The 26,260-nt window shown below is 48.3% G+C and overlaps 2 protein-coding genes across 3 annotated transcripts; one reads left to right on the top strand and one right to left on the bottom strand.

Moving 5' to 3' along the window:
• The first annotated feature begins 558 nt into the window (after window positions 1–558).
• On the top strand, window positions 559–9,525 carry TEX261 (testis expressed 261). The gene is made up of 6 exons (XM_007970292.3): window positions 559–741; window positions 1,656–1,735; window positions 3,470–3,623; window positions 5,620–5,687; window positions 6,419–6,521; window positions 6,757–9,525. The coding sequence occupies exons 1-6, from the start codon at window positions 672–674 to the stop codon at window positions 6,870–6,872; spliced, it is 591 nt and encodes a 196-aa protein (XP_007968483.1). The 5' UTR covers window positions 559–671; the 3' UTR covers window positions 6,873–9,525.
• ANKRD53 (ankyrin repeat domain 53) lies at window positions 7,792–17,333 on the bottom strand. 2 transcript variants are annotated; one of them, XM_073023064.1, is made up of 6 exons: window positions 16,538–17,333; window positions 16,093–16,237; window positions 15,578–15,777; window positions 13,338–13,502; window positions 12,743–12,863; window positions 7,792–10,856 (listed from the first exon to the last, which is right to left on the bottom strand). In XM_073023064.1, the coding sequence occupies exons 1-6, from the start codon at window positions 16,705–16,707 to the stop codon at window positions 10,167–10,169; spliced, it is 1,491 nt and encodes a 496-aa protein (XP_072879165.1). In that variant the 5' UTR covers window positions 16,708–17,333; the 3' UTR covers window positions 7,792–10,166. The 2 variants fall into 2 exon arrangements, with proteins under 2 accessions (XP_072879165.1, XP_072879166.1); XM_073023065.1 differs by having other exon boundaries at window positions 16,093–16,707.
• Between the last annotated feature and the right edge of the window lie 8,927 nt (window positions 17,334–26,260).

Genomic DNA, 26,260 nt, shown 5'->3' with positions numbered 1-26,260 from the left:
GATTAAAATCACTCCAACTCCTGATTGTGCCGCTACCTAGGTGCATGACCCAGGGCAACTTCCTTTGGTCTTCCCCATCCATAAAATGATTTACATCATCTGCTCAGATTTCCAACAAGAACACACCTCGCCTTTATCACAGAGCGTGGCATATATTAGGAAATTCAATAATTTTGTCCCTGCCACCTGCAATAGCAAGAGACAGATCTGTCCGCAACCTGCCGAGAGGTAGGTTCTGGGGAGGTTATTGGTGCGCGGTCGGGCTGCCCTGTCCGGCCCAGGACCACCTCCAGGGTGGTGCGGGAGTGCACAAGGAGCGGCTGGAGGCTGCACTCCGATCCCCAGTATTGGCGCTTGGTCTCCGCCCCTGGGGACCGTCCCGCCTCCCCTCGGCTGCAACCGTCTGCATTCGTTCCCTTCCGTGGAGCGGGGGATCCTGGTGGTCGAAGAACGCGGGGCAGCGGCGGTTGGCCCTCCTCTCCGGAGGGCGGCGCTAGCGCGGGCCTGGCCCCGGGCTGCACTCGAGCCGAGCTCCTCTCGGCGGCGGCGCACCGTCGTCCTGCGGTCCGCGGGGCGGGGACGCGGCGGCAGCGGCGGTGGCGGCTCTGTGTCGCCGGAGCCGAAGCGCGCAGGCCCGTCCCGGCGGCCGGGGAGCGGGCGGGTGGGGCGCCATGTGGTTTATGTACCTGCTGAGCTGGCTGTCGCTCTTCATCCAGGTGGCCTTCATCACGCTAGCCGTCGGTGAGACTGCACGACCCCGCCCCGCGCGGGCTCGCGCCCCGGCATCGGTGCTCGTTGGGGGTCGCATCGAGGGGGTTTCGGAGCCACTCGTGGGGCCATTGCCCGGCGCTCCTGGCCTTCGCCTCCCCAATCCCATCCCGCCTGATCTTGCCCCTCCTGTCGAGCCTGGCAGCCCGGCCTGACCGCGGCTCCTTCCAGGTGTCACAAAGTCCGCTCCGGCAGTGCCCGGGAAAGGGTGGCTCGAATGCCCCGCCCGCGCCTGCGGACCACTACCCGCTGCGGCTCCCACTCTTCGCTGGCCTGCGGCGCGGAACTTTTCCCCAACGCCTACCGCCTCCTTTGCGCCTCTGGCCCTTCATACTTGCTGCTCTCTCCACCTTTGACACTTCCCCTCTGGCTAGTTCCCATTCGGCCTCAGTTGAGATGTCATCTTCTCCGGGAAGTCCATAGGGGTTGATGGTCCAGCAGTGCGCTGTCCTTTCCCTAAAGTAGTATTTCTCACACTGAACTCGTCTGTCTGTCTCCCCCTACTGTTCCCTTTCCCTTTCCTTAGCTGGGTCGGGGAGGACCTTGTCTGCCTTGTTCAGCTGTATCCTCAGCCCAAGGACCTGGCTCATGCCAAGTGCCCAGCAGGTGTTTATTGAATACGCGAAATTCCGTTTTCTGAACCAGAGGTTAGCGTTGTACTGAGGCATCAAATGCAGACTTTCATTGATTTTTATGAAATTTCTCCTTAGTTGCCCTTAGAAAGTTTTACTTCTGCAGACTTGGAAGGGCAACACATGGGATGTTTGGTTTGTTCTTGACCTTCTGGGGTCCATAAAGGGTGGATGGGGACTGGGCTGCAGGGAGAGGGGTGACCAGGATGGTGGGAATGACCCTGACTGATAGTCTCCCTGCCTCCCACCCTGCAGCGGCTGGACTCTATTACCTGGCAGAACTGATAGAAGAATACACAGTGGCCACCAGCAGGATCATAAAATACATGATCTGGGTAAGTGGCATCTTTCTCCAGGAGTCCTCCTCACTTTTTACCCTGCCTCAAAAGCAGGAAGTGGGGAGAGTTTGGCATGAATGATGAGGCCTGTGTCTCTGCTGTTTCCTGAGCATACACTCTTACCTCCTTGCCCTGAACGCTGTCTTTTGGGTCTGCACTCCTGGGCCCAGATCTTCCCTGGGCTCCTTCCCCAAGTGGCATTGTTTCACCGCAGGCCTTGTCCACTAGTCCTTAAGGTGACAGCCAAGTGTACATTCTCTGTTGACAAGACCATGGATTTGACTTTGCTTAGCTGTCTCCTATTGTCTTTAGCCCTTTGCTCTGCTCACAGCATTTAAAACTTAGAGGAGCCATAAGACAGTTTTGAGTATATGTTCATTGCCATCTTTCTAATCGGATCAAGTGATTTGTCCTAAGAGTGGCACAGCTTCGCTGGTCTCGCCCTCACCTGGTCTCATGGGAGACTTCTCTTACTGAAGACACCGTCCTTGCCACTGATGTCAAAGCCATAGGGGTGACTGCTGGTGGACAGACTTCCTTCAGCTGCAGGAAAGGCTGGGGGTAGGGTGCTATTGGCGGGAAAGCGTCCACAGCCCCTCAAGTTGCCTGGTGTCAGCAGCCACTTGCACTCTGGGCATGGCCTGAGGTTGGGAGTTCACAGTGGAGACAAGACTATAGCCCTCAACTCTGGTCCAGAGGCCCAGCTTATGGGCGTTGGCACAGGAATTAGCCCTTCACGCAGCCAACTGTCATTTGCTAAGCACTGACGACTGTAGGTCCTTATGAGTAGTGTTTTTCATACTGTAGGCATGATTCATTATTTGGCTGTATAGTTAGTAGGTCACAATCAGCATTTTTTAAAAAAAGGAACATAAATAGAATTGAAATTTGAGCTTTGATCATATATATGTATATATGTGTTGGGTCACAGTGTAAAATGTTTTTCTTTTTCTTTTTCTTTTTTTTTTTTGAGAGACGGAGTTTCGCTCTTAATGCCCAAGCTGGAGTGCAGTGGCACAATCTCGGCTCACTGCAACCTCCGCCTCCTGGGTTCAAGTGATTCTTCTGCCTCAGCCTCCCGAGTACCTGGGATTATAGGCATGTGCCACCATGTCTGACTAATTTTGTATTTTTAGTAGAGACAGGGTTTCTCCATGTTGGTCAGGCTGGTCTTGAACTCCCAACTTCAGGTGATCTGCCTGCGCCTTGGCCTCCCAAAGTGCTGGGATTACAGGCGTGAGCCACTGCCCCTTGGCAAATGTTTTTCTTACTGTGAGTTGCTGTCAAAAAGTTTGAGAAATGGGCTGGGTGCGGTGGCTCACACCTGTAATCCCAGCACTTTGGGAGGCCGTCAGAAGTTCAAGACCAGCCTGGCCAACATGGCGAAACCCGGTCTATACTAAAGACACAAAAATTAGCTGGGTGTGGTGGTGCATGCCTGTAGTCCCAACTACTCAGGAGGCTGAGGCAGGATAATTGCTTGACTCCAGGAGAATGCGCCACTGCACTCCAGCCTGGGTGACAGAGTAAGACTCTGTCTCAAAAAAAAAAAAAAAAAAAAAAAAAAAAGTTGCCTTTTGGGAGCAGAGAATCTAGTTGGGGAGGCCAGACCTGTGAAATGAGGAGATTGAAGCATGAACTAAGTGCTGCCCAGAGCGGGCTGGGGGTTGGTGAGTCCAGGAAGGTTGCCTGGAAGAAGTGCCCTGCATTGTCTGCCTCTGGTTGTTTCAGTTCTCCACCGCTGTACTGATCGGCCTCTACATCTTTGAGCGCTTCCCCACCGGCATGATTGGAGTGGGCCTATTCACCAACCTCGTCTACTTTGGCCTCCTCCAGACCTTCCCCTTCATCATGCTGACCTCGCCTAACTTCATCTTGTCGTGTGGTGAGAGGGGACAGAGTTGGGGAGGCCCCTGAAGGGGTTGGGTGTGCCCATCTCTGTCCTGGGCACTAAAGGGGATACAGAAAAAGGAATCCAATTGTTGAAGTCCTCCAGGAATCCAGGCTAATTGGGAAGATGCAGTTCTTACTGCTGAGGACTGTAGAGCCTACCTTGGCTCTAGTGAATAGAATTTGTTGGGGCTGGAGGCTCAGACAGGGAGGGCTTTCCCAGAAAGGTAAGTTTGAAGGAGAGTTTGGGAAAAAAGAGGTTGTGGATTGGCTGAGGCAGGGCCCCCAACTGAGCAGTTCCAGCCTCAAAAAACAACTTGGCCAGAAAAAGCTGAAAGCCCTTCCGGTAGGCAGGCAGGCAGGCAGCTGTCCGTCCAGTCCTCTGACCCAAAGTCACGGTTAGGACGAGCCTCGTGGGGCTGTGAGCACCCTGCAGATTCTGGCCTGGTGTGAATGCCTCCTGGCGGCTGCAGCTTCTCATCTCATTCTCACTGGTTGCCGCTGCCTCGGGCTTGAGCCTGGATGTGGAGGACCCAGTCTTCTTGGCGTTGCCCTGCCACCACTTTCTGACCCTGGGGAATCGTCGGCCCTCTCTGGGCCTTAGCTTCTCCATCTGTTCAGAGAGGATGTTTCTGAAAGAACTGTTGGGAGACTCAGTGGACATATAGTAGGTGCGTATAAATATTTACAGATATTCCTGGAAAAGGCTTCGGAAAGTATTTTGGTTGCCAAGATTACCATTACTCCTGTTCATCATTACTGGCTACCCTAGCTTTCAGTCAGGGTATCAGGTGGAGTTAGGGGATTTTTTAGAGTGACTTTTCTATTTCTATGAGAGAGCCTGGAGAGTGAATATTATCCACACAAAGGGCATGTTGTTAAAGCCAAAACTGGTTTCTTCCTTGGATGTTGGTGTGATTTCACCAAATAATTTGTTCAGCAGAGGTTTGTTTAGGGAGCCCTTCCATGGAGACCAGGTGCCTCTGTCCTAGGGAAGAAATCCTGCCCCCAGCCCCTCAGCAGCAGGCTCCCCTGACTTCATTCCCTTGATCTGCCTTTTGATGTCTAAAAGAGTTTTTCCAAAAGATCTTGTGGGCACCAGGCACTATCCTACCTCCCATTATCTCTTAGCCCTAGAGTGTGGCTAGGCATAGCAGAACTGTAGTCTTTGCCTTAGAATGGGAGAGGCAGAAGAGAAGAAAGGAGACATGGGAATTGCTGTGAGGTGTGTATGAGGGGACAGTCAGTTTCAGGCAACATGTTCTTTCTGGTGCCTGCCCTTTACCTCACCATGGGAACAGGCAGGGATGACTGTCTCTTGAGCAGTCTGTGTCTAGGATATGCACACGTGCCCTCTTTTATAAACTCAGTTGCACACCAAGGAGGGGTGGCTGTGTGTGTGTGTGTGTGTGTCCAGAACGTATCAGTTCACACTGGTATGCCTTACCTGGGGACAGGATGGGGAAGGACCCCCTCCCGCAGAATGTTGAGGAACCTGAAGACTGCACCTCAAAGCATCTAGCAAGTCTTGCCCTTTTATTCCTGAGGAGCGAGAGCCTTTTTATTTGAGCAGGACTTCTCCCTGCTGCCCAGTTTGGAGTAGAGCCTCTTAGGGGCATCTAATCTGCACACCCGTGATTTCTCCCCACCTGTCACTGTGGGAGAGCTTTCTTTAGCACTCACATCCACTAAAAATGAGGTTCATTATCATGATGCTTTGGATTATGTAACGTAGAAGTCTCATTTTTATAACATGCAAAGAGCTTTGTTACCTTCTAATTTTACTTGGAATGCCCTGTGCAGTGGGCAGGTTGAGGCTCATTCTCCCATTGTAGCAGATGGGAAACAGTTCTAGGCAGTAGCCTACTCTGAGTTGAGTGTAAAGTCAGGCCTAAGACTCCTTGGAGGCTCCCAACTTCTGAGGGCCTTGTGAAGTTAAAAGCACAGCTGTTATTCCCCTTAAACTGACTGACTCTTCATTCCCTCAACAGGACTAGTGGTGGTGAATCATTACCTAGCATTTCAGTTTTTTGCAGAAGAATATTATCCCTTCTCAGAGGTAAGAGGTGTCCAGCACATTCAGCTGTTAATAGGGACAGGGTAGTAAAAGGGAACTTGCATGGTTTACTTTGTGAACTTAGCTATGATTTGAGACTGAATCTGTTCAAGGATTACATGTTTGAAAAAAACAAAACATAGATGGTTTGAGAAAGCAGTGCGGATGGGGACAGAATGTGCCCCTTTGGCCGAGGCGGGGAGGACACTGCTCTTCCTCAGTGAGTCCTTTGGGTCCCCCTGGAGGGGTCATCCTGAGGTCAGGAAGGGGCACTAGGGTGACCTTCTCTGACACAGTCCTTACAGGGCTGGGATGGACTGCACCCCTGAGCCCCAGCTTTTCCCAGTGGCTGCCAAGGTTTTCTTCTCTCACGATTTCTCCACACCCTCCTGCTCCAGTTTGAACCTCTGGGAAAAGCAAGGTCACTTCTTTGGGGAGTGTGGGTCAGTCAGTCATGGCTTAGGACTTCGTCTGCCTCCTTCAGTCCAGGGGAGTTGCTTGCCCTAGTGACCAAGATGTGGGGCTTATGGCCACATTCAGTCATTTTCAGCCTCCACCTTTCCCCACAGAAGGATTTCCATGTCTGAGGGTGGCGTTCCCTGCTTCCCAGGCCTGGGCCCCCTTTGGAGATCAGGTGTGGCCCTCTGTGCACTCTTGACCAACACGCAATGACCACACCCAGCCCACTCTTGGCACCTCTGGGGCACCCTCTTCTCAGTCTCTCTTGTTGCCAGGTCCTGGCCTATTTCACTTTCTGCCTGTGGATAATTCCGTTTGCGTTTTTTGTGTCACTTTCGGCTGGGGAGAATGTCCTGCCCTCTACCATGCAGCCAGGAGGTGAGAAGGGATTTGTAAGGGGCTGAGGTGGGAGCAAGCCAGCAAGCCCTGGGTTGGCAGGGGTCCACTGAGGGAACCAGAGTCCAGCCCTGTGTTGGAGACACCTGGACTCGGGGTTGGGAGAGCCGTATTCACACACACACACTCACACACACTTTCTCTCTCTCTCTCTCTCTCTCTCTCTCTCTCTCTCTCTCTCTCTCTCTCTCTCATATTCTTGCCTGTGTCTCCACAGATGATGTCGTCTCCAATTATTTCACCAAAGGCAAGCGGGGCAAACGCTTAGGGATCCTGGTTGTCTTCTCCTTCATCAAAGAGGCCATTCTACCCAGTCGTCAGAAGATATACTGACCCCGATGTGGGCAGGATGTGGGGGCAAGATCAGGAGAGTTAGGCCCCTGGGCCTCTATGCCAGGTGGGGACCGGAAGTCGGGAAGGCACCTACCACCTGCCCTGGCTTTTCTCCCCTCAACTCTGAAGCCCCATCCCTACCCTCCTTGGGGGGCTCAGCTTGGCTCAGATCTGATGCTGCAAGAGGCTGTAACCTCAAAGGGCACCAAGGAGGGTGGCAGAGCCTGCTTAGCCAGGAGGCTGAGATCCCTCAGCCCTCCCCTGTCCCTTCCAAGGTGGGTCAGGAGGTTCTGGCCCAGCTGGGGCAGGCAGGGCAGGGTCTGTGAAGCTGAAGAGCAGATGGTGACAAGTTCTCTGGGCAGGTGGCCATGGGGAGGGGCCATGGCTTGGCATGTCCAACAGAAATAGTTTTTGCTGTTGAACTGTGATTTCTCTCCAAGTACGGATTTCCGTTTGAATAAAGCTTCTAGGTGGCACTGTTTGCCTTAATACCCTGACAGTTCATCTTCCTTTCTTCCTGCTAACCTTCTGCCCTGGACTGGACTCACTTTTCTGCTCCAGGGACTCCTTTTCTGGGTCTGGGTCTTGCCCTTCCCAAGGGACTGTTCTTGTGGCCCTTAATGGGAAGGGGGCAGGGGTGAGGAACTGAGCCTGCTCAAGGAGTGGGAAGTGGGGCTATAGGCAGCCTCTCTGATGCACTCTCTTCCATCTCTTTCCCCAAGGCTCCGTGACTGTCAAACTGGGAGTAGGAGAGGGGACAATTTAGGACTGGGCTAGATTTTCAGAAGAACATCTACAATATCCTATTTATAAATCTTCCTCTGGGAAAAGGAGTGGTTTCTGGCTGAATACTATCTTAGGCTCAAGGAGAAACGAAATAAAAATTAGCTTCCAGGCAGCCTGTTTTTAAAGAAATGGGACTAATGGGAGAAGCTCTTTGTCACTCTAAGAGCATCTAAGGCCTGGCCCTCTTCTGTGCACTCTTGGCTCCTGGGGAGATATATCTGCCTTCTAAGAAGGCAGGCCAGGTCTTGGGCACAGACCTGCATTTGTTGACCTTATACTCCAACTACAGTGCCTTGCGAGTGCTCAACAGTATATATTGGAATGAAGTCCCCGTGAGAGCCATTTCTGGCCATGTTCTATACCTCAAAGTGAGGCGGGCAGGTACAGAGACGAACTGTACACATGTGATACCTTTAAGCCACTGGAAAAACCCCCGTGCTTGAAAATATTTCCTCTATATCATGCCTGAAGTTCCATCATAGCCCTTCATTTCCTTGGCTTTAGCATTTACCTTCTCTTAAGAATACCAGCTTTCCCCTTTCCCCGAGAGGAAGAGCACATGTTGGTCTTCTCTCAGTGTGAACGAGATTGCCAGGCCCTTTTCTCCTATGCAGACCAGAATAGACAAGGCAGGGGACACTGGTGGCCTGCGTTATCCTCCCATTGGACTGATAGCTGGCCCTACTCTCCTCCCTCTGCTGCTTGGTTCTTCACTTTGATGATGTGGCTTCGCCCCCTCTACTCTACTGCCAGTGTTCTCCCAGAGGTTGCTAAATCCAGCAGACCCCTTTCCTATCTTACTAGATCTGGGCAGCATTTGACATGGCTGATCACCCCTTGCTTCCTGGATGACACTTCCCTGGCACCTCTGTGGCTAGTTGTCCTCCTACCTCTCTGGCTGTTCCTTTCAGGCTTCTGTGCAGGCTTCTCCACTTGCCCATGCACAGTAGGGTCTTTCAGGGTTCTGCTGTGGGCTCCCTAGGGAAGCCCATCCATCTGGATGGTTTCAAGGACTGTGAGGAATTTAGTGTTGACGTCCAGCCCCAACATCCTTCCTGATCACCTGAATCACAGTTTTGCTGCCTTCTGTGTGCACAGACAATTCAGGTCCACAGCCCAGATGGTACTTGCTGTCTTCTGTGAACCTGCCCCTTCTGGGTACTTCCCTTGGCCCCAAGATCACTCAGTAGCCAGACAGGAAACTTCTTCTATTCCTGTGTTCTCTTTCTGCCCACCACATCCAATCTCTCAAAACGGTCAGGTCTACCTTAACATCTTGATTTGAGCCACTCCCACTGTCATCATCTTTCACCTGGATTATCGTGACAGCCTCCTACTGCTTCTCTATCCTGTAGCCAGAGCTGTCTTCCTAAAATGCATTGCATAGTTGATCAAGTCACTCTGGCCTAAAACCTTCCATGGCTCCCTGCTGCCCTCAGGATAAAGTCTGGACCCCTCAGCATGGCTTGTGAGACTCATGGTGTCCTGGTCCCTGCTCACCTCTCTAGTTTCATCACTTGTCTTCTTGCATTCTGGGTCCCAGCCTCCTGTATCCAGAGATGCAGTGGCTCTCCCTTGCCACTCTGATTCCTCCTTTCTTTTGGCCACAGAGAAAGGGTACTTTCTCTGTCAAATCTCAACTTAGACTTGACTTCCTCCGAGGAGCTTTGACTATACCCTCTCCTCCTGACCCCCACCCTGGCATACTACACAGATCACTCTGGGCTTACTTGCCTGCCTAATGGTCATCTCCCCACTAGACTGTAAGCTCCTTGAGGGCAAGGATTGTGCTGGAATTTTTGTATTAACAGTGCCTGGCTTGGTGCCTGGCACCTAGAAAGCACTCAATAAATGTTTGTTTAATGAATGAATTGTAGTGATGTGTACAAAGGGATACATGGGAGCCAGTTAACTTCCTGGAGGAAGTACAAGTGCTTTCATAGACTGAGATGGAAACCACACATCCCTCCCCTCCCTGGATGTGCTGCCCATGCCTCCCTGAACTGCTGGGAATAAGAACCTCAGTGCCTGCTGGGAATAAGGATGGCAGCCCATAGTAGCAGGGAAGCCCGTGCCAGGGGGACATATTAGCTGTCCTCCACCCCATTCTGGGTCTCAGCTTAGAGCCTACAGCAGGAAGGGCTTAATCTGAACAAGAAACAGAATTTCCCAGTGGGTCCTTCCATCCTGGAAGCCTGGGCCCTTTGGGGTGGGAGGGCAGTGGGTGCCAAAATGTGACAACTTTTACAATGCCAAGGTGAAGGATAGCGACTGACCCCCTACTCTGAACCTAACTTGGATTTCCTGGGGGGGTGCCAAGAGATTTCTTTGCAGAGAGAAAGGAGGCCTGGGGTCTGGGCTCTTGATTGGGAAGGGGGACTCCTGTTCTCGAACTTGGGAGTGGGAAACCCATAGGCACCCCTCCCCCTTTCCTCGCCACCCACAGTGCGAATCGCCACACTCAGCCTTCACTGGGCTGCCTCAGGGGGAGAGGTAGCAATGATAACTTTATGGGTTGATTTGTGGGGAGGGCAGGGCAGGGAGTCCTTGATGGGATCGCACAGCTGCCAGGAAGGCTTCATCAAATGTGTCACGCAGGTTCATGGCCAGAGTGTCGGTCCAGAAGGTGTCGTCACCCAGGTGCCGCTTCCTGGGCACTTCCCTCATGCTGATGGGGTAAAAGCCCTGGGGCACCTTCATTCTGTACGGCCGCACACGTGGGTACAGCATGCGGAGCAGCACCTCAAAAGGCAGCCGCGGCACTGGCGCCACCCAGTGGCCGTCCACTGTGTGCAGCCACGCACCGCCGTGCCGGTCTGGCCTCACCTCCAGGAAGCTGCTGAAGTCGTGGTCCGGGCTGGGGTCTGGATGCACGCCCAGGCGGATGCCTTGCGAGTGGCTGATCTTGGTGGTGGGGGGTCTGGCAGGGTTGTTGCTAACATTCCACATCGTGGGCCGCTTGATCGTGGACTTCCTGTAGATGGGCTTGGGCATCTCCGTGGGCTGTGGAATGCATTGCAGGCGCGCCTCCACAGAGGGGTGGAAGCTGCTGGAACACTGCGATCCTCGTTGCTCTGGGGTCTTGGAGAGGGCGGTGGCCCGGGCTTGCTTGGTATTAGAGACCAGAGAGTGGCCTGGGTGCAGCTTGCCGTGTAGCCACTTTCTGATAGCAGCTTCTCTGAGAATTTTGTGCTCTTTCTGCAACAACAGAGGGTACAAGAGAGTCATGGAGGCCTGCTGCCCTGTGCTTCTGTGCAAGGAGGCCCTGTGGCTGTAGCTTTTGGAAACCACGGTCTGACGGATGAGGGAAACTCTGAGTCTGATGGGAGTAACACCTACCTTACGGAAGCCAGTGTTCTGATGGGGGAGACAACTTTTTCCATAAGGGTGCCCCTGGGCTGAGTGGGGAGACAAAGCATCTCTCCCAAAGGGGAGATCTCCAATCTGATGGGAGAGAGAGAGCCTCTGCCCTAGGTGAGGCTCCAACTTGACACGGGAGACACAGTCCCTGCCCTAGGGAAAACCTCAAGTCTTACAGAAAGACAAGTCCCCACTTCTCTAAAGGAATCTGCAGTCTGATAGTAGAGACATGTCCTGTCATAAGAGAGTCTCTGGTGTGAAGGGGGAAAAGGCAAATGGGAAGTGCACACTGCGTCCTTGACCCTGGAAGGAGAAAGCAGAAAGGACCAGATGGCCTGATGTGGACACACTTCTTGGAAGTGAGAAGTCATGCAGGGAGGATACAATTGGCTGGCTCTCCAGGCCCGGTGGCAGCAGCTCAATCTAGCTCTCTCCTTGCCTCCACTGCAGTCTTCCATATGTTGTCATAGAACCTCCCCCACCGCCATTGTCTCACTATCTCACTCCCAGACTGTTGCTAAGCAATCAGAGGCTTTGGAGATTGACCCAGCTCCAGACACAGGCTCTGATTAGGCTAAGCCAATCATAATAATTCCATCAGACCTTGCCCCAGACCTAAGTCAGTCAGCATATGGCTTTCCTTTAGTTGTAGCTATAGAAACGAGAATGGACCCTTGATCGAATTGAGGCCATAAGAGATGAGGGGAGATGCAAGGAGCTTCTGGAAAAGGTTAGAGCTACAGAAAACAGATGGGCCTTGCCTCCTCTGGACAGTGTGTGACTCTGAGGACTAGTGACCCTGGTATTAGAGGAGGATAGGGCTGAGAACTGGAGAGAAACGGAGCTGAAACAGACCTGATGTGCTGGAGTCAGCAGCCTCAAAGCCCTCCCCACTTCAGGATTCACTTAAGATTCCCAGTATCCTCTGAGTTTTCTGGGTTTTGCACCCTATGTAATTACACCTGCTTAAAATCCCCTTTCTTACCCAGCCAAGGTCCTTCACTGATGTGGGCCCCTGCCAAATCTTGGCAGCCTCCAACTTACATCTGATCCCCAGCTGCTCTGAGTTTTCAGTTCTCTGCATACATCATGTTCCCAGGTGCCTCTATGCCTTCCCATGCGCTGCTCCTTATGCCTGGTCAGCCCTTCCCTCCTTCTTCATATAGCTAACTGCTGTGCATCCTTCAAGACTCCTCTTAAGCATCATGCCTCCTGACACCCTCCTGGACCCTCTTCTCCTTGATGGGGCTGTAACCTGCCTCCTCTGCTAGACTCTAAGCTCCTTGAGCATGGGGACCACATATTGTTCATCTTTGGACCTCAGGGTCTAGTAGGTTTCTAGCACAGAGTGAATGCCCAGTGCCTGCTGGAAGGAAGGTTTGATTTTTTTAACCAGAATGTGAGCTCCAGTTACCGGCAGGGCCTTGGTCTCATTGAAGGTTCTCATCCTGAAAGAGGCAGTGCACTAGGAGGGGCCCGGAAATACCTGTGAATTTAAGCTTGCTTAAATTGGCTTTCTAATACAGGATAAGACTTTTGACCAAAAGACTGGCTTGTTTAAAAGTGGAATTTCAGTCAGAGTACAGGGTGGGAGTACAGGCGAAGGGTGACTCTTTCAGGGTGGGAGTGCTTCTAGCCACTCCTCCACAGTATGTGGGTCACTGTCCCTCTGCTCACATGCCTGGATAGCAGCTGGCACCCGGCCCCCCCGCTTCCCCGCTTACTTGATACTCAATCAGGTAGTTGTACTCCATGAGGGCCAGCTGGCTCTTGAGTGTCTTCATTTTTCTCATCTCACGGGCAAAGTCCTTCTTGTCCTTTTTCCACATGGCATCCTTCAAGAACCTAGTGCCAAGGTCGGGACAGGGGTGTCATCCCACAGTGACAGAGCTTCCACCTGGGCTGGGAAGACTGGCTGCTGCTGAGGGCTTGGATGGGGATGAGGGGAGCGGCCAGAGGGAGATGAGCAAGATGAGCCATCCCCATTGCCTGGGGCCCTCTGGCTCCCTACTTCTTTAGGTGAAAGAGGAAAGTCCTTGATGACATGGTCACCGCCCTTCTGCTGAGGAGCCAGGGGCCTCAGGGCAGGAAAGGATGGCAGTGATCAACCCAGAGGGCAGGGGACCTGGACAGACTTACCCCCCAGCCTAGGTGATGAGGTGATTGCCTCATCCAAAATATCCTGGGCAGTAGATGCTTCCTCCAGCTGTCTGGCTTCCCAACCCTCCCCTTAAAGGCTCAGCTATGGTGAGGGCTCTAGGGAAAAGGCTGGGGGAGGGGAAGGGGTGGGCAGGCTCTAGGTGGTTCTCACACTCTCACCGGGCACAGGCACGGTGGTTCCATATTTTGCAGAAGTCAATGGGTTTGTAGCCCATGGCATCTTGGGCGTGGACGTTGGCGCCACTCTGTACCAGGACCTTCACACAGTCCAGCAGGCCCTCACGGACTGCCAGGTGCAGGGGCGTGGAGCCGTTGCATGTCTGACTGTGGAAGGCCCCGCCAATGGGGATGACAGCAGAAACGAAAAACAAAGGGCATCTGCCCATCAGATAGATGGACACACCAGTTTCCAAGCCCTGCTTTACCATCTGTCCACTGGGTGACCCTAGCTATGTCTCTCCCTTTCAGCACCTCAATTTCCTTTACTGTAGAGGGAGGAATTGGACTAAGTGAACAGTAAAAATCTGATTTTAGGAGGTATGTGACAGTTAAGAACTGCTGGAAGGAGAGCTGGCTTGGTTCAGAGACCACTAACCTCATCTACTCTTAAACCAACCAGCCCCTGCCGTTTCCCTATGTCTCACCAGATTCCCTATGCCCACAAGATCTACATGACCTGGGCCTAACCTCCTCAATGTATCCTTTGACCTTGCCCACTCTTTCCCAACACATGATGTTACCTCTACCTGGAACACTTCCCTGGCTCTTTGCATGTCTGGCTCACTCTGTCTTCAGGTTGCAATTTAATGTCACCTCCTTAGAGGTGATTGCTTCATCCAAAATAGATCCTCCCCCTACCTGCTTTACCACCTACCCCATCACCTTGTTTATTTTTTTCATAACCACTTCCCATGTTCTGTCAAGATTTTGTTCATTTATTTGTTTGCTAATTTACTCTCTGCTCCTGCACTAGAATGTCAGCTTCGTGAGGAGAGGGAGCATTTCTGTGACTCTAGCGTAGTGCTTGGCACATAGTGCATGCTTGATACTTTGAATGAATGCAGTCTCCTATATGCCATGCACTTTTCAGTGATCACAGTAGTCCCACGTGATAGGCACTGCCATTCTCCCAAGTTTCAGTTGAAGACACTGAGACAGAGGTTCCCAAACTTAGCTGCAAGTTAGAAGCACCTGGGGATCTTTTCTGACTTCCAAAGCCCAGGTCACACCACAGACCCATTAAATTATAACCTTTGGATTGCAACACTGGTGTTTATATTTTTTAATTTTAATTTTTTTTTTTTTTTTTTTTTTTGAGACTGAGTCTCACTCTGTCACCTAGGTTGGTGTGTAGCGGCGCAATCTCAGCTCACTGCAAGCTCCGCCTCCCGGGTTCACGCCATTCTCCCGCCTCAGCCTCCCGAGTAGCTGGGACAACAGGCGCTCACTACCACACCTGGCTAACTTTTTTGTATTTTTAGTAGAGACGGGGTTTCACTGTGTTAGCCAGGATGGTCTTGATCTTCTGACCTTGGTGATCCACCCGCCTTGGCCTCCAAAAGTGCTGGGATTACAGCCGTGAGCCACCGCGCCTGGCCTAATTTTTTTTATTTTTTATTTTTTGAGACGGGAGTCTTGCTCTATGGCCAGGCTGGAGTGCATTGGTGCAATCTCAGCTCACTGCAACCTCCGCCTCCTGGATTCAAGCGATTCTCCTGCCTCAGCCTCCTGAGTAGCTGGGACTACGCCGCCACACCACCCGGCCAGGTGTTCCTATTTTTTGAGCTCCCTAGGTAATTCCAATGTACACCTAAGTTTGGGAGCCAAAGCACTGGGGCTTAGAGGTTGAGTGACTTGCCTAAGGTCCCACTGTCTGCTAGCAAGTTGCAGAGCTGGGATGTAGACTAGGTCTGTTAAAGGCCAATCTCTCTCTCTCTTTTTTTTTTTTTTTTGAGACAGAGTCTCGCTCTTGTTGCCCAGGCTGGAGTGCAATGGCATGATCTCGGCTCACTGCAACCTCCACCTCCCAGGTTCAAGCAATTACCTGCCTCAGCCTCCCGAGTAGCTGGGATTATAGGCATGTACCACCATGCCCGGCTAATTTTGTATTTTAGTAGAGACAGGGTTTCTCCATGTTGGTCAGGCTGGTGTCGAACTCCCGACCTCAGGTGATCCGCCCGCTTCAGCCTTCCAAACTGCTGGGATTACAGGCATGAGCCACCATGGCCGGCTAAAGCCCAGTCTTTTTACTACACCATGTGGATTCCTGACTGCTTTATGTGGGACCCAATCCTTGTCACCTCCAGCAGCCCCTCTGCTTGTCCTGCATGGATTTGCCTGCCTGGAGGTGGGGCTGTGCCCGTGCCTGAAGTATCCCTCCTGAAGCAGGCTGGACTCACGCATTGAGGGCTGCGCCTTTCTCCAGCAGGTAGTAGATGCAGGGGAGGGCCACGGTGGTGTTGTCCTTGTGGATGACGAGGTGCAGGGGAGTCTGGCTATTGTTGGTCAGCAGGTTCACGGGAAACTTGTATTCCTCTACCAGGACCTGCAGGCATGCAAGCTTGCCCCGTTGGGCTGCGAAGTGGATGGCAGTGAAGCCCTGTGAGGTCCAGAGCAGGCAGGATGAGGCTGAGTGGGGTTGAGGTCCCAGGGTCCACAATTTATATAAATTTATTGGGGTTACCTTCACTGTCTTTCCTGTGTCCCCAGGAATGCTCACATCCTTTTGTTAATTAACCGGTGTGTGTTCATCGGCCCACCCAACCTCCCTGCCCCCAAAATGGTCCTTCCACAGCCAGAAGATGAGTTAAATTAGGAGGCTCTACCCAGAAAAGGACATCTTCTCCAGGTGACCACTCTGAGCAGGGTAGCGGGAGAGGGACCTCAGTCTTTGCCCCCACACTCAAGACCTTACCTTGTAGTCGGTGGGGATTTCCCTGAGGCTCTGGTTCAGACAGAACCGCAGCCATTCCACGTTGCCCACAGCCGCCGCGAACAGCTGGTAGTAGCTCCGGATCGCCGTCTGGTCGATCGTGGTCTGGTCGGACTCCTCGCTGGGGCTGGGATGAGCGTGGGGCGCGGTGAGCGAGGCAGGGCGGCGTGGCCAGGCGAGGGCAGTCGCCTGCGCACGGAGGTGGTCGGCGAGGTAGGGCAGGGGCTGGCTGGTGGGCGGGGCAGTGGGGAAGCGACTCTGGGCCACGGCCCGGGCACCTCGGGAGGCGATCCTTGGCCCCCGCCTGGCTCTCCGGGCTTCTCTGGCCGCAGCCTCCGCCCCCGCCCGCTCCAGGCCCTGCCCACCAGGGAGGCACTGGGCCGGGTTCTCGCGCCTCGCAGCCTGGACACCTTCTCCCGCTACCCACCTGGGCTGCTTGGACTCCGCATCAGTCCAGGTGGCCTTCAAGGAGACTTTGTTCGCCCGCTGCATGGAGCCATGTGGAGTTGGCTGCGGCCGAGCACCTCTACCTTCTCCCCTTTCTGAGTGCCAGCTTCCCGAGCCCGCCCGCCGAGCGGTGCTGCCCGCGGAGGCCATCGCGGGGCTGGAACTCGAACCCGGGCCAGGCGGGCTGCTCACCCACCCGCAGGCGCCCCGTCCCCGGGGGCGGCTCCTCGCCCGCTGGCCGCAGTTTCCCTTCCAGGCCGCTAGGGTTCGGCCGCCTCTCTAGCTAGAGGGGCAGAGCCCGGGCGGGCGCCTCCGGGGACCCTGTCCGCCTGCAGCTCCCCACCCGCCGCTCTGCTCTCGGACTGAGCCAAAACCCCCACCCAACCTCCCAGTCCTGCTGTCCAGGAAACTCAGCATCAAACACATAAACAACAAAGACACTTAGCTTTTGTTTCCGATTATCAAACTAATAAGTAGAAAACAGAAGTATTCAATGTGGAAATTAAAAATTACCATCCCACCACCCACAGAAATCATGGTTTATTGCAATATATATGCATATCATGACTATTTTTTGTATCTTTTCGTTTATTAATAGCATTATATTATGAGCTAGCGCCCATTGTCACTCCACATACTAAATGTACATTATGATGCAACCACAGCCCAGCATCATAATGGATGTGCCATTGTTTCACATGAGCTGCGGGGAACGAAATGGCTCAACTCTGGTTGTTTTCTTAGAATGGATTCCTGGGGGCCAGGCGCGGTGGCTCAAGCCTGTAATCTCAGCACTTTGGGAGGCCGAGATGGGCGGATCACAAGGTCAGGAGATCGAGACCATCCTGGCTAACCCGGTGAAACCCCGTCTCTACTAAAAAATACAAAAAATCTAGCCGGGCGTGGTGGCGGGCGCCTATAGTCCCAGCTACTTGGGAGGCTGAGGCAGGAGAATGGCGTGAACCCGAAAGGCGGAGCTTGCAGTGAGCTGAGATCCGGCCACTGCACTCCAGCCTGGGCCACAGAGCGAGACTCCGTCTCAAAACAAAACAAAAAAAAGAATGGATTACTGGGAGTTGAATCACTAGGTGAAAGGGAATGAATATTTTTCAGCTGTCAATATGGGATTGCAGACTGCCTTCCAGGAAGGTTATATATTCACTTCCACTTTCACCTGCAGTGAAGCGGGTGCGTGTCACATCAGCAGTGTAGCTCTGGGCAAGTTACCTGACTTAGTTTCTACAGCAGCAAAATGGGGATAATAGCACCTAGTTTACAAGGAATGAAGGAATGCAAACAATGAGAACGGTGCTAGCAGAGAAGCACTACCTGTAAATCTGCTATTACCCAAAGAGGAACTATTCAGACCATTGCTAGCATCAGATATTAGGATTTTAAGTAAATGTTCACTAATTTGGTAGTGGCAAATGATGTTCTAGTGTGGCTCTTTGATTACCAACAAGGGTTAAACATTTAATTATCAGCAGTTTTGTCTTCTAGGAATTCTTTTACTTACATGGTTCTTTGAGGGCCTTAATGTGTTTCTTATTGAGCTGTAAAACTTATTAGCATAGTGACCCTTTATGTATATTTTTTGTCAATATTTTCCTTAGTTTGCCTTTTGACTTTTTAGAATACATAGTAGCCAAGCAATAACTGTTGCTTGAATCAGTGTTGTCTTACTGAGCCATCCACATTCTCATCGCTTCTCAACAGGAATGACCCCAAGTTTATCAGAAGGCTCCTGTGGCTCCAGGGTCAACTCTGGGCATATCTGACTACATCACTCCATCCCTACCACAGTCTCTCCTCTGTACCCCAACATTCCATGTATTTCCCCTAAGAAAAGGACAGAAGGTCCCCTAAGACCACGGTGACCTGCAGAGAGGGACAAGAATACAGATTATCCACCCAGAAGCACCTTTCTCCCTTTCCAGGGAACCATCTTCTGAGAGCCCACTTGTCCCCCAACCCCAGTAGCCAGGACTCAGCACACCTGCCAAACACCTTCAAAACTAGCAAATCATGCTGGCTATCTGTCCCAGGTAGGGCCTTAGCAACTGGCTTCAAGTTGAGATAAAGTGACAATGCTTTTCAGGGATAAAGTTTGAGGATTTCCTGGGCTATGGTTGCTTCTGGGGTGTTAGGATTCTAATAATGACGACAGGACCGTGTGTATGTGCTGGGGTTGGAGAGAGCATCTCAGTACCTCTCCAAGTTCATCCTCACTATCTTGACCTGTGGTATCTTACATCTCTATACCAGTGTTTTGCAACCCTGGCTGTACAAACACCAATGCAGGGGACTTACCCCTAAAGATTCCAATAAATTCATCTGGTTTGGGGCCTGGGCGATGGTATTTGTAAAGTTCTCCAGGTGATTCTCGTGTGTAACCAGGGTTGAGAAGCACTTTGAGGCCTTTCTGCCTCAGTCCTCTTTCTAGGGAGGCAAGAGACTGCAAGTGATTTTGAGGGAGAAGGGACAATAGAGTAAGGGAGGAAGATATAGGAAACTAGGAGAGTCTCTGGGAGAAGAGAATGTGTCATCCTAAAAACTCCCTGGCCACAGCGGTGCAGCTGGGCAGACATAACGCCTGGTGGAACAACAGAAGCTGGACCATGAGAAGGGCAGACAGCAGAAAATGCCCAGAGGAAGGTTCGATTTCTTCTTTGGAAGGTGATAGTAAGGGTGTGGCTCCAGAGTAACTGGTTCTACAGCTCCAGGCAAGGGAGATGGAAAACTGAGGGGAGTAGGCCCATCAGGGAGAAGTCGGGGGAGCATCTAGAGAGGCGCTGTCTGCACACCTCAGGGCCAGTGCCCAAGGCCAGATGCTTCCCATCTATTCTCTAAACCACCCCAGGATCCTCTTGAAGCTTAAGCTAGTTTTGATTGAGCTTCTGTCACTTTCAACTGAAGCCTGACTAGTAAAACCTCCTGAGGTTAAAGCCTCTATTGGGTAAAAGAATTAGGACCTGTGGGATAGTCCGAGAAAAGAGCTGTGTGGACTAGGGCACTGTGAAGACCCAGGGGACATTGGAACCTGGCCCTGTGCTGTCTTCCAGGAGGAGGAGTGGTATACCCCAGAGAAATGGCCAGGTACATGAAACTAACTAATTATGCTTGGAGTGCTGAGATCCATTTATTTGAGCAGGGACACACCCTAAGACAGGCCTAGGCTGTGGAAGCTGACACTTTTCACTGTGGCCAGGCAGCGTGCTCGCCCATGGATGGGAGTAGGTGGGGGAGCATGGCTGTGAGAATTGGGAGTCCTCCAGTGGTGAGTCTGGGTTCTGGCTGTGGTGGTAATGGGGTAGGAAACAGGACTTTCAGGACAGCACCCTGGAGTATCTATTTGGAAGGAAGTGGATAATGCTTTTGGGGGAGAAAGAAAAATTTGAAAGACAGGTTCTAACAGGTGGGAGAGGGATTCTCTGCCTCTTGGGACCAGATTTGGAGGATGGCAGGTATCTGGGTGCCCACTACATTGTAGGGGTAGGGAGGTCTGCTCAGGACAGGAATCCTAAAGAACAAGTCATACCCCTTAAATCAGATTTACATTGAAGGGGAAAAGGACTTCACTACGAGAGCCTATCCAAGTCCCTAAACAAATAAACAAACAAACAACAAAAAACAAGCCTGAGAGGGGGGAAGGGAAATCAGAATTCAGAGTTACTACAACATATTTCCTAAAAAGTGTAATTTTCAACAAAAAACCATGAGATATACAAATAAACAGGAAAGTATGACCCATACATAGGGAAAAAAAAGCAGACAACAGAAACTGCCTATGAAAGAGGCCAGATATCAGATTTAACAGACCAAGACTTCAAAGCAGCCATTATAACTATGTTTAAAGAACTAAAGGAAATTATGTTAAAAAAAAAAAAAAGTAGAAGTAGTTGTGGTGGCAATTTCTGAACAAATAGAGACTATCGATAAGATAAACCATTAAAAATAATCCAATGAATTCTGGAATTGCAGAGTATAATAATTGAAATGAAAAATTCACTAGAGAGGAACAATAGTGGATTTGAACTTGCAGAAGAAAGGATCAGCAAACTTGAAGATAGGGAGTAGAGATCATGCAATCCAAAGAGAAAAAGCCGGGGGGCACCATTAGGCATACCGATGTACTCATAATGGGAATTCCAGAAGGAGAGGTGAGAGAAAAGAGCAGAGAAAGTAACTGAAGAAGCAATGGCTGAAAATTAGCCAAGTTTGATGAAAAAGATTAATCTACAGATTTAAGAAGCTCAGCAAACTCCAAGTAAGTTAAACACAAATATATCCACACGTAAGCTCATCATACTAAAAATGCTGAGAGACAAAGTTTTGAAAGCAGCAAGAGAAAAAGAACTAATCACATTTAAGGGAACCTCAATAAGTTTAATAGCTGAATTCTCATCAGAAACAATGGAGGCCAAAAGGCAATGGGCAACATATTCAAAATGCTGAACACAAAACAACTCTCAAGAATTTTATATCCAGAAAAGCTATCTTTGAAAATAAATGCAAAATAAAGACATTGCCTGACAAACAAAAACTCAGAAAATTTGTTGCTAGCATCCCTGCCTTACAAGAATTACTAATGGAAGTTCTTCAGACTAGAAGTAAGTGACCCCACACCACAATCTGAATCCTCACAAAATAAACACAAAACAAACAAATCCAAAGTGCACTGGTAAAGATGACTATGTAATTATAAAAACAATATAAATGTGTATTTCTTCTCTTCTTAACTGACTTAAAAATAAATTGTATAAAACAACATGTATATGATTGTTTTGTTGGGCCTATAATGTATAGAAATGTAATCTATTTGACAATAACAACACAAATGAGGTGGGCGGGAGCAAAGCTGTACTGGAATAAAGACATAACAGCAGTTGGTAACTCATATCCATGAGAACAAATAACAAGAACCAGAAATAGTAAGTTAGAAGATTAATATAATACACTCTATAAATATGTATTTACTATACTTCTCCCCTTCTTTAAATGACATCAAACTATACAAAACAATAATTATAACAATGTATTATTTGCATATTATATATGCACTATGTATAACAATAGCACAAAAAGTTAGAAAAGGGAATTGAGTAATAGAAGAATAATGTTTCAGTGTCTCACCAGAATTAATTTAGTATAAATCTGAAATAGATTCTGATAAGCTAAAATGAATATAGTAAGCCCTAGAGCAACCACTAAGAAAACAACTGAAAAAAAATAGAATGAAAAATGATTGAAGGAATAAAAATGTTACATTATGAAATATTCACTTAATGCAAAAGAAAGATTAAAGGAGAAACAGGAATGAAAAAGACATGACATATACAGAAAATGAAAAGTAATGGAGTCAGAAATAAATAAAAAAAAAGAAAAAGAAAAGAAAAGTAAAATGACAGCTGTATATCCTACCGTATCAGTAATAACAGTCAGACTGGATAAAAATCAATATTCAACTATATGCTGTCTACAGGAGACACTTTATTTTTTATTTATTTATATTTTTTGTAGCAATAGGGTCTTACTATGTTGCCCAGGCTGGTCTCAAACTGTTAGCTTCAAGTGATTCTCCCACCTTGGCCTCCAAAAGAGTTGAGATTACAGGCGTGAGCCACTGCCCCCAGCCCAGAAGACACTTTAGAATCAAAGATACAAGTAGGTTGAAAAGGAAATAGATATATTATGCAAACAGTAAACATAAGAAAGATGGAGTGGCTACACTAATGTCGGACAAAATAGACTTGAACATCAAAACAAAACAAAACAAAACCTGCAATCAAACCATGTTACTAGAGACAAAGGAGGACATTTTATAATGAAAACAGGGTCAATCTGTCAGAAAGATATAACAATTATAAACATATATGCACCTAACACCAGAGTCCAAAAATATAGGAAGTAAAAACTGACAGAATTGAAGAAAAAATAGATAATTCAACAATAATAGTTGAAGACATCAATATCCCACTTTTGATAATGGATAGAACAAGTACCCAGAAGTACAATAAGGAAATAGAAGTCTTGAACAATACTATCAACCAACTAAATCTGAAAGACGTCTGTTGTACTCTTCATCCAACAACGACAGAGTACACATTCCTCTCAAGTGCACATGAAACATCTGTAGAATAGACAATATGCTGGACCATAAAGCAAGACTCAGTAAATTTAAAATAATTGAAATGTTTTCTGACTACATTGGAATGAAATTAGAAATGAATAAGAAATTAACTTGAGAAATTCACAAATATGTGGAAATTAATTCACTCCTAAATAACAAATGGGTCAAAGAAGAAACCACAAGGAAAATTAGAGACTGCTTTGGGATTGATTAAAACAATAGGGAAAATTAACTAAACTGAAAGTCAGTTTTTATTTTTTATTTATTTATTTTTTTGAGACAGGATCTCACTCTGTCACCCAGGCTGGAGTATAATGGCACAATCTTGGTTCACTGCAACCTCAACCTCCCAGGCTCAAGTGATCCTCCCACCTCAGCTTCCTGAGTAGCTAGGACTACTGGAACGTGCCACCATGGTCAGCTAATTTTGTTTAATTTTTTGTAGAAATGAGGTCTCACTATGTTGCCCAGGCTAGTCTCAAACTCCTGGGCTCAAGTGATCCTCCCACCTTGTCCTCCCAAAGTGATGGGATTACAGACATGAGCCACCATGCCTGGCCTCAAAGTTGGTTTTTAGAAAGGGACACCAAATTTGGCAAACTTGAAGAAATAAGACCTAGTGTTTGATAGATCAGTAGGGTGACTATGGTTTACAACAATCTATTGTACATTTCAAAATAGCCAGGAGAGAATAATTTGAGTGTTTCTAGCATAAAGACAAGACAAGTATTTAAGGTGATGAATGTCCCAAGTACACTGATTTGATCTTTAAAAATTATATGAATGTATTAAATTATCAAATGTACTCTGAAATTATGTACATCTACTATGCATCAGTAAAATAATTGTTTTTTAAAAATTGGTAAATCTTTAGCTAGACTGACCAAAAAAAAAAAGAGAGAGAAGACTACATTTATTAAAATAAGAGATGAAGGGGGATATTACTATGTACTTTACAGAAATAAAAAGGAGTACAAGGGAATATTATGAACAATTACTTGCCAACAATTTAGATGACTTAGATAACAAGGGAAAAAATCCTGTAATAACACAGCCACCAAAATGGATTCAGGAAGAAATGGAAAATCTGAATAGACATATAGTAATTAAAGATAATCAGTTAGTAGTAGTAGAAGTTAGTAGCAAAAACTGCCGAAAAGTCCAAGTCCAGATGTTTGGTGAATTTTACCAAACATTTAAAAAAGAATTAATACCAGTTATTCACAAAGTCTTCCCAAAATATAAATGAAAAATGAACAATTTCAACTCATTTTATTAGGCTAGTATTACCCTGCTACTAAAATCAGATAAAGACATCACAAGAAAAAAAATTTACAGACCAATATCTCTTGTGAATATAGATGCAAAAATCCTCCATAAAACTCTAGCAAATCATATCCAGTAACATATTAAAAAAGATTGTGCACCATGATGAAGGAAATTTATCCCAAGAATATAGGTTTGGTTTGATAGCTGAAAATCAATATAATGCACTATATCAATGGAATAAAGGATAAAAAACCATGAGCATCTCAATAGCCACAAAAAGAGCATTTGACAAAATTCTACATCTCTTATTATAAAACACTCAACAAACTTGGAATAGATTGAACTTCCTCAACGTGGTAAAGGAAATCTATGAAAATCCACAGTTAACATCATACTTAATGGTGAACAGCTGAATGATTTCCCTTTAAGATCAGGAACAAGACAATGGTGTCCACTCTTACCACCTCTATTCAATACTGTGCTACAAACAAAACGTATTCCCTGAAAATTATAAAACTTAGTTGAAAGAAATTAAAGAAGACTGGAATAAATAGAAAGATAGTCCATGTCCATGGATCAGAAGATTTAATATTGCTAAGATGGCAATACTCCCCAAATCAATCTACAGATTTAATGCAGTCCTCCTCGTAATTCAGGCAGGCTTCCTTTTAGAAAATGACAGGTTGATCCTAAAATTCATGTGGAAATTCAAGGGATCCAGAATAGCCAAAACCATCTTGGAAAAGTGGGAGCACATCCACTTCCCAATCAAAACTTATTACAAATCTACAGTAACTAAGAAGGTGTAGTAATAGCATAATAATAGACATATAGATCAATGGAATAAATTTGGAGTCCAGACATAACCTGTCACATTAATGGTCAACTGATTTTTGCTAAGACAATTCAATGGGAGAAAGAATAGTCTCTCTAAAACATGGGACACTGGAACATCCATATGCAAAAGAATGAAATTGGAACCCTGGCTCACATCATATAAAAGATTACAATGGATGAAAGACTTAAATATAACAGTTAAAACTGTAAAACTCGGCTGGGCGCGGTGGCTCACACCTGTAATCCCAGCACTTTGGGAGGCTGAGGCGGGCAGATCACGAGGTCAGGTGATCGAGACCATCCTGGCTAACAAAGTGAAACCCTGTCTCTACTAAAAATACAAAAAATTAACCAGGCATGGTGGTGGGCGCCTGTAGTCCCAGCTACTGTGGAGGCTGAGGCAGGAGAATGGCGTGAACGTGGGAGGCGGAGCTAGCAGTGAGCAGAGATGGCGCCACTGCAGTCCAGCCTGGGCGATAGAGCAAGACTCCATCTCAAAAAAACAAAACAAAACAAAACAAAAAACCTGTAAAACTCGGCTGAGCGCGATGGGTCACACCTGTAATCCAGCACTGTGGGAGGCCGAGGAGGGAGGATCACTTGAGGTCAGGAGTTTGAGACCAGCCTGGCCAACATGGCAAAACCCCGTGTCTACTAAAAGTGCAAAAATTAGCCCGGTGTGGTGGTGCTTGCCTGTAGTCCAGCTACTCGGGTAGCTGAGACAGGAGAATCACTTGAACCCAGGAGGCAGAGGTTGCAGTGAGCCGAGATCGTGCCACTGCACTCCAGCCTGGGTGGCAGAGTGAGACTCCATCTCAAAACAAAAACAAAAACAAGAAACTATAAAACTCTTAGAAGAAAACATAAGCACAAATCATTGTGACTTTGGATTAGGCAATAGGTTCTTAGATATGACACCAAAAGAAAAAATAAACAAGACATCATCAACATTAGATTTTTTTTTTTTTTTTTTTTGCTTTAAAAGACATCATCAAGAAAGTGAGCAGACAACACACATACAGAATGAGAGAAAATATTTGCACATCATTGGTAAAGGACTAGAATTGGTATGTCAAATACATGAACAAATCTTACAACTCAATAATAGAATGACAACCCAATTTTAAAATGGGCAAAGGATGTGAATAGATATTTCTCCCAAGAAGATATGCAAATGATCAATAATCATTCATTGTTAGGAAAATGAAAATCAAAACCACAATGAGATACCATTTTGTACCCACTAATATGGCTGTGATAAAAAGGACAGATATTAAGGGTTGCTGAGGATGTGGACAAACTGGAGCCCTCATCCACTGCTGGGGGAAATGGAAAATGGTGCACACACTTTGGAAAGCAGCTGGCAGTTCTTCAAAACGTTAAACTTAGTTACCATCCGACCCAGTGATTCCACTGCTAGTTATCTACCTAAGAGAAATGAAAACATGTCCTCATAACAACTTTCAC

The sequence above is a fragment of the Chlorocebus sabaeus genome, chromosome 14 (assembly GCF_047675955.1).
Source record: "Chlorocebus sabaeus isolate Y175 chromosome 14, mChlSab1.0.hap1, whole genome shotgun sequence".
Classification (NCBI taxonomy): Eukaryota; Metazoa; Chordata; class Mammalia; order Primates; family Cercopithecidae; genus Chlorocebus; species Chlorocebus sabaeus.
The sequence above is the reverse complement of the archived record's forward strand: the minus strand, read 5'-3'. Positions and strand labels throughout refer to the sequence as shown.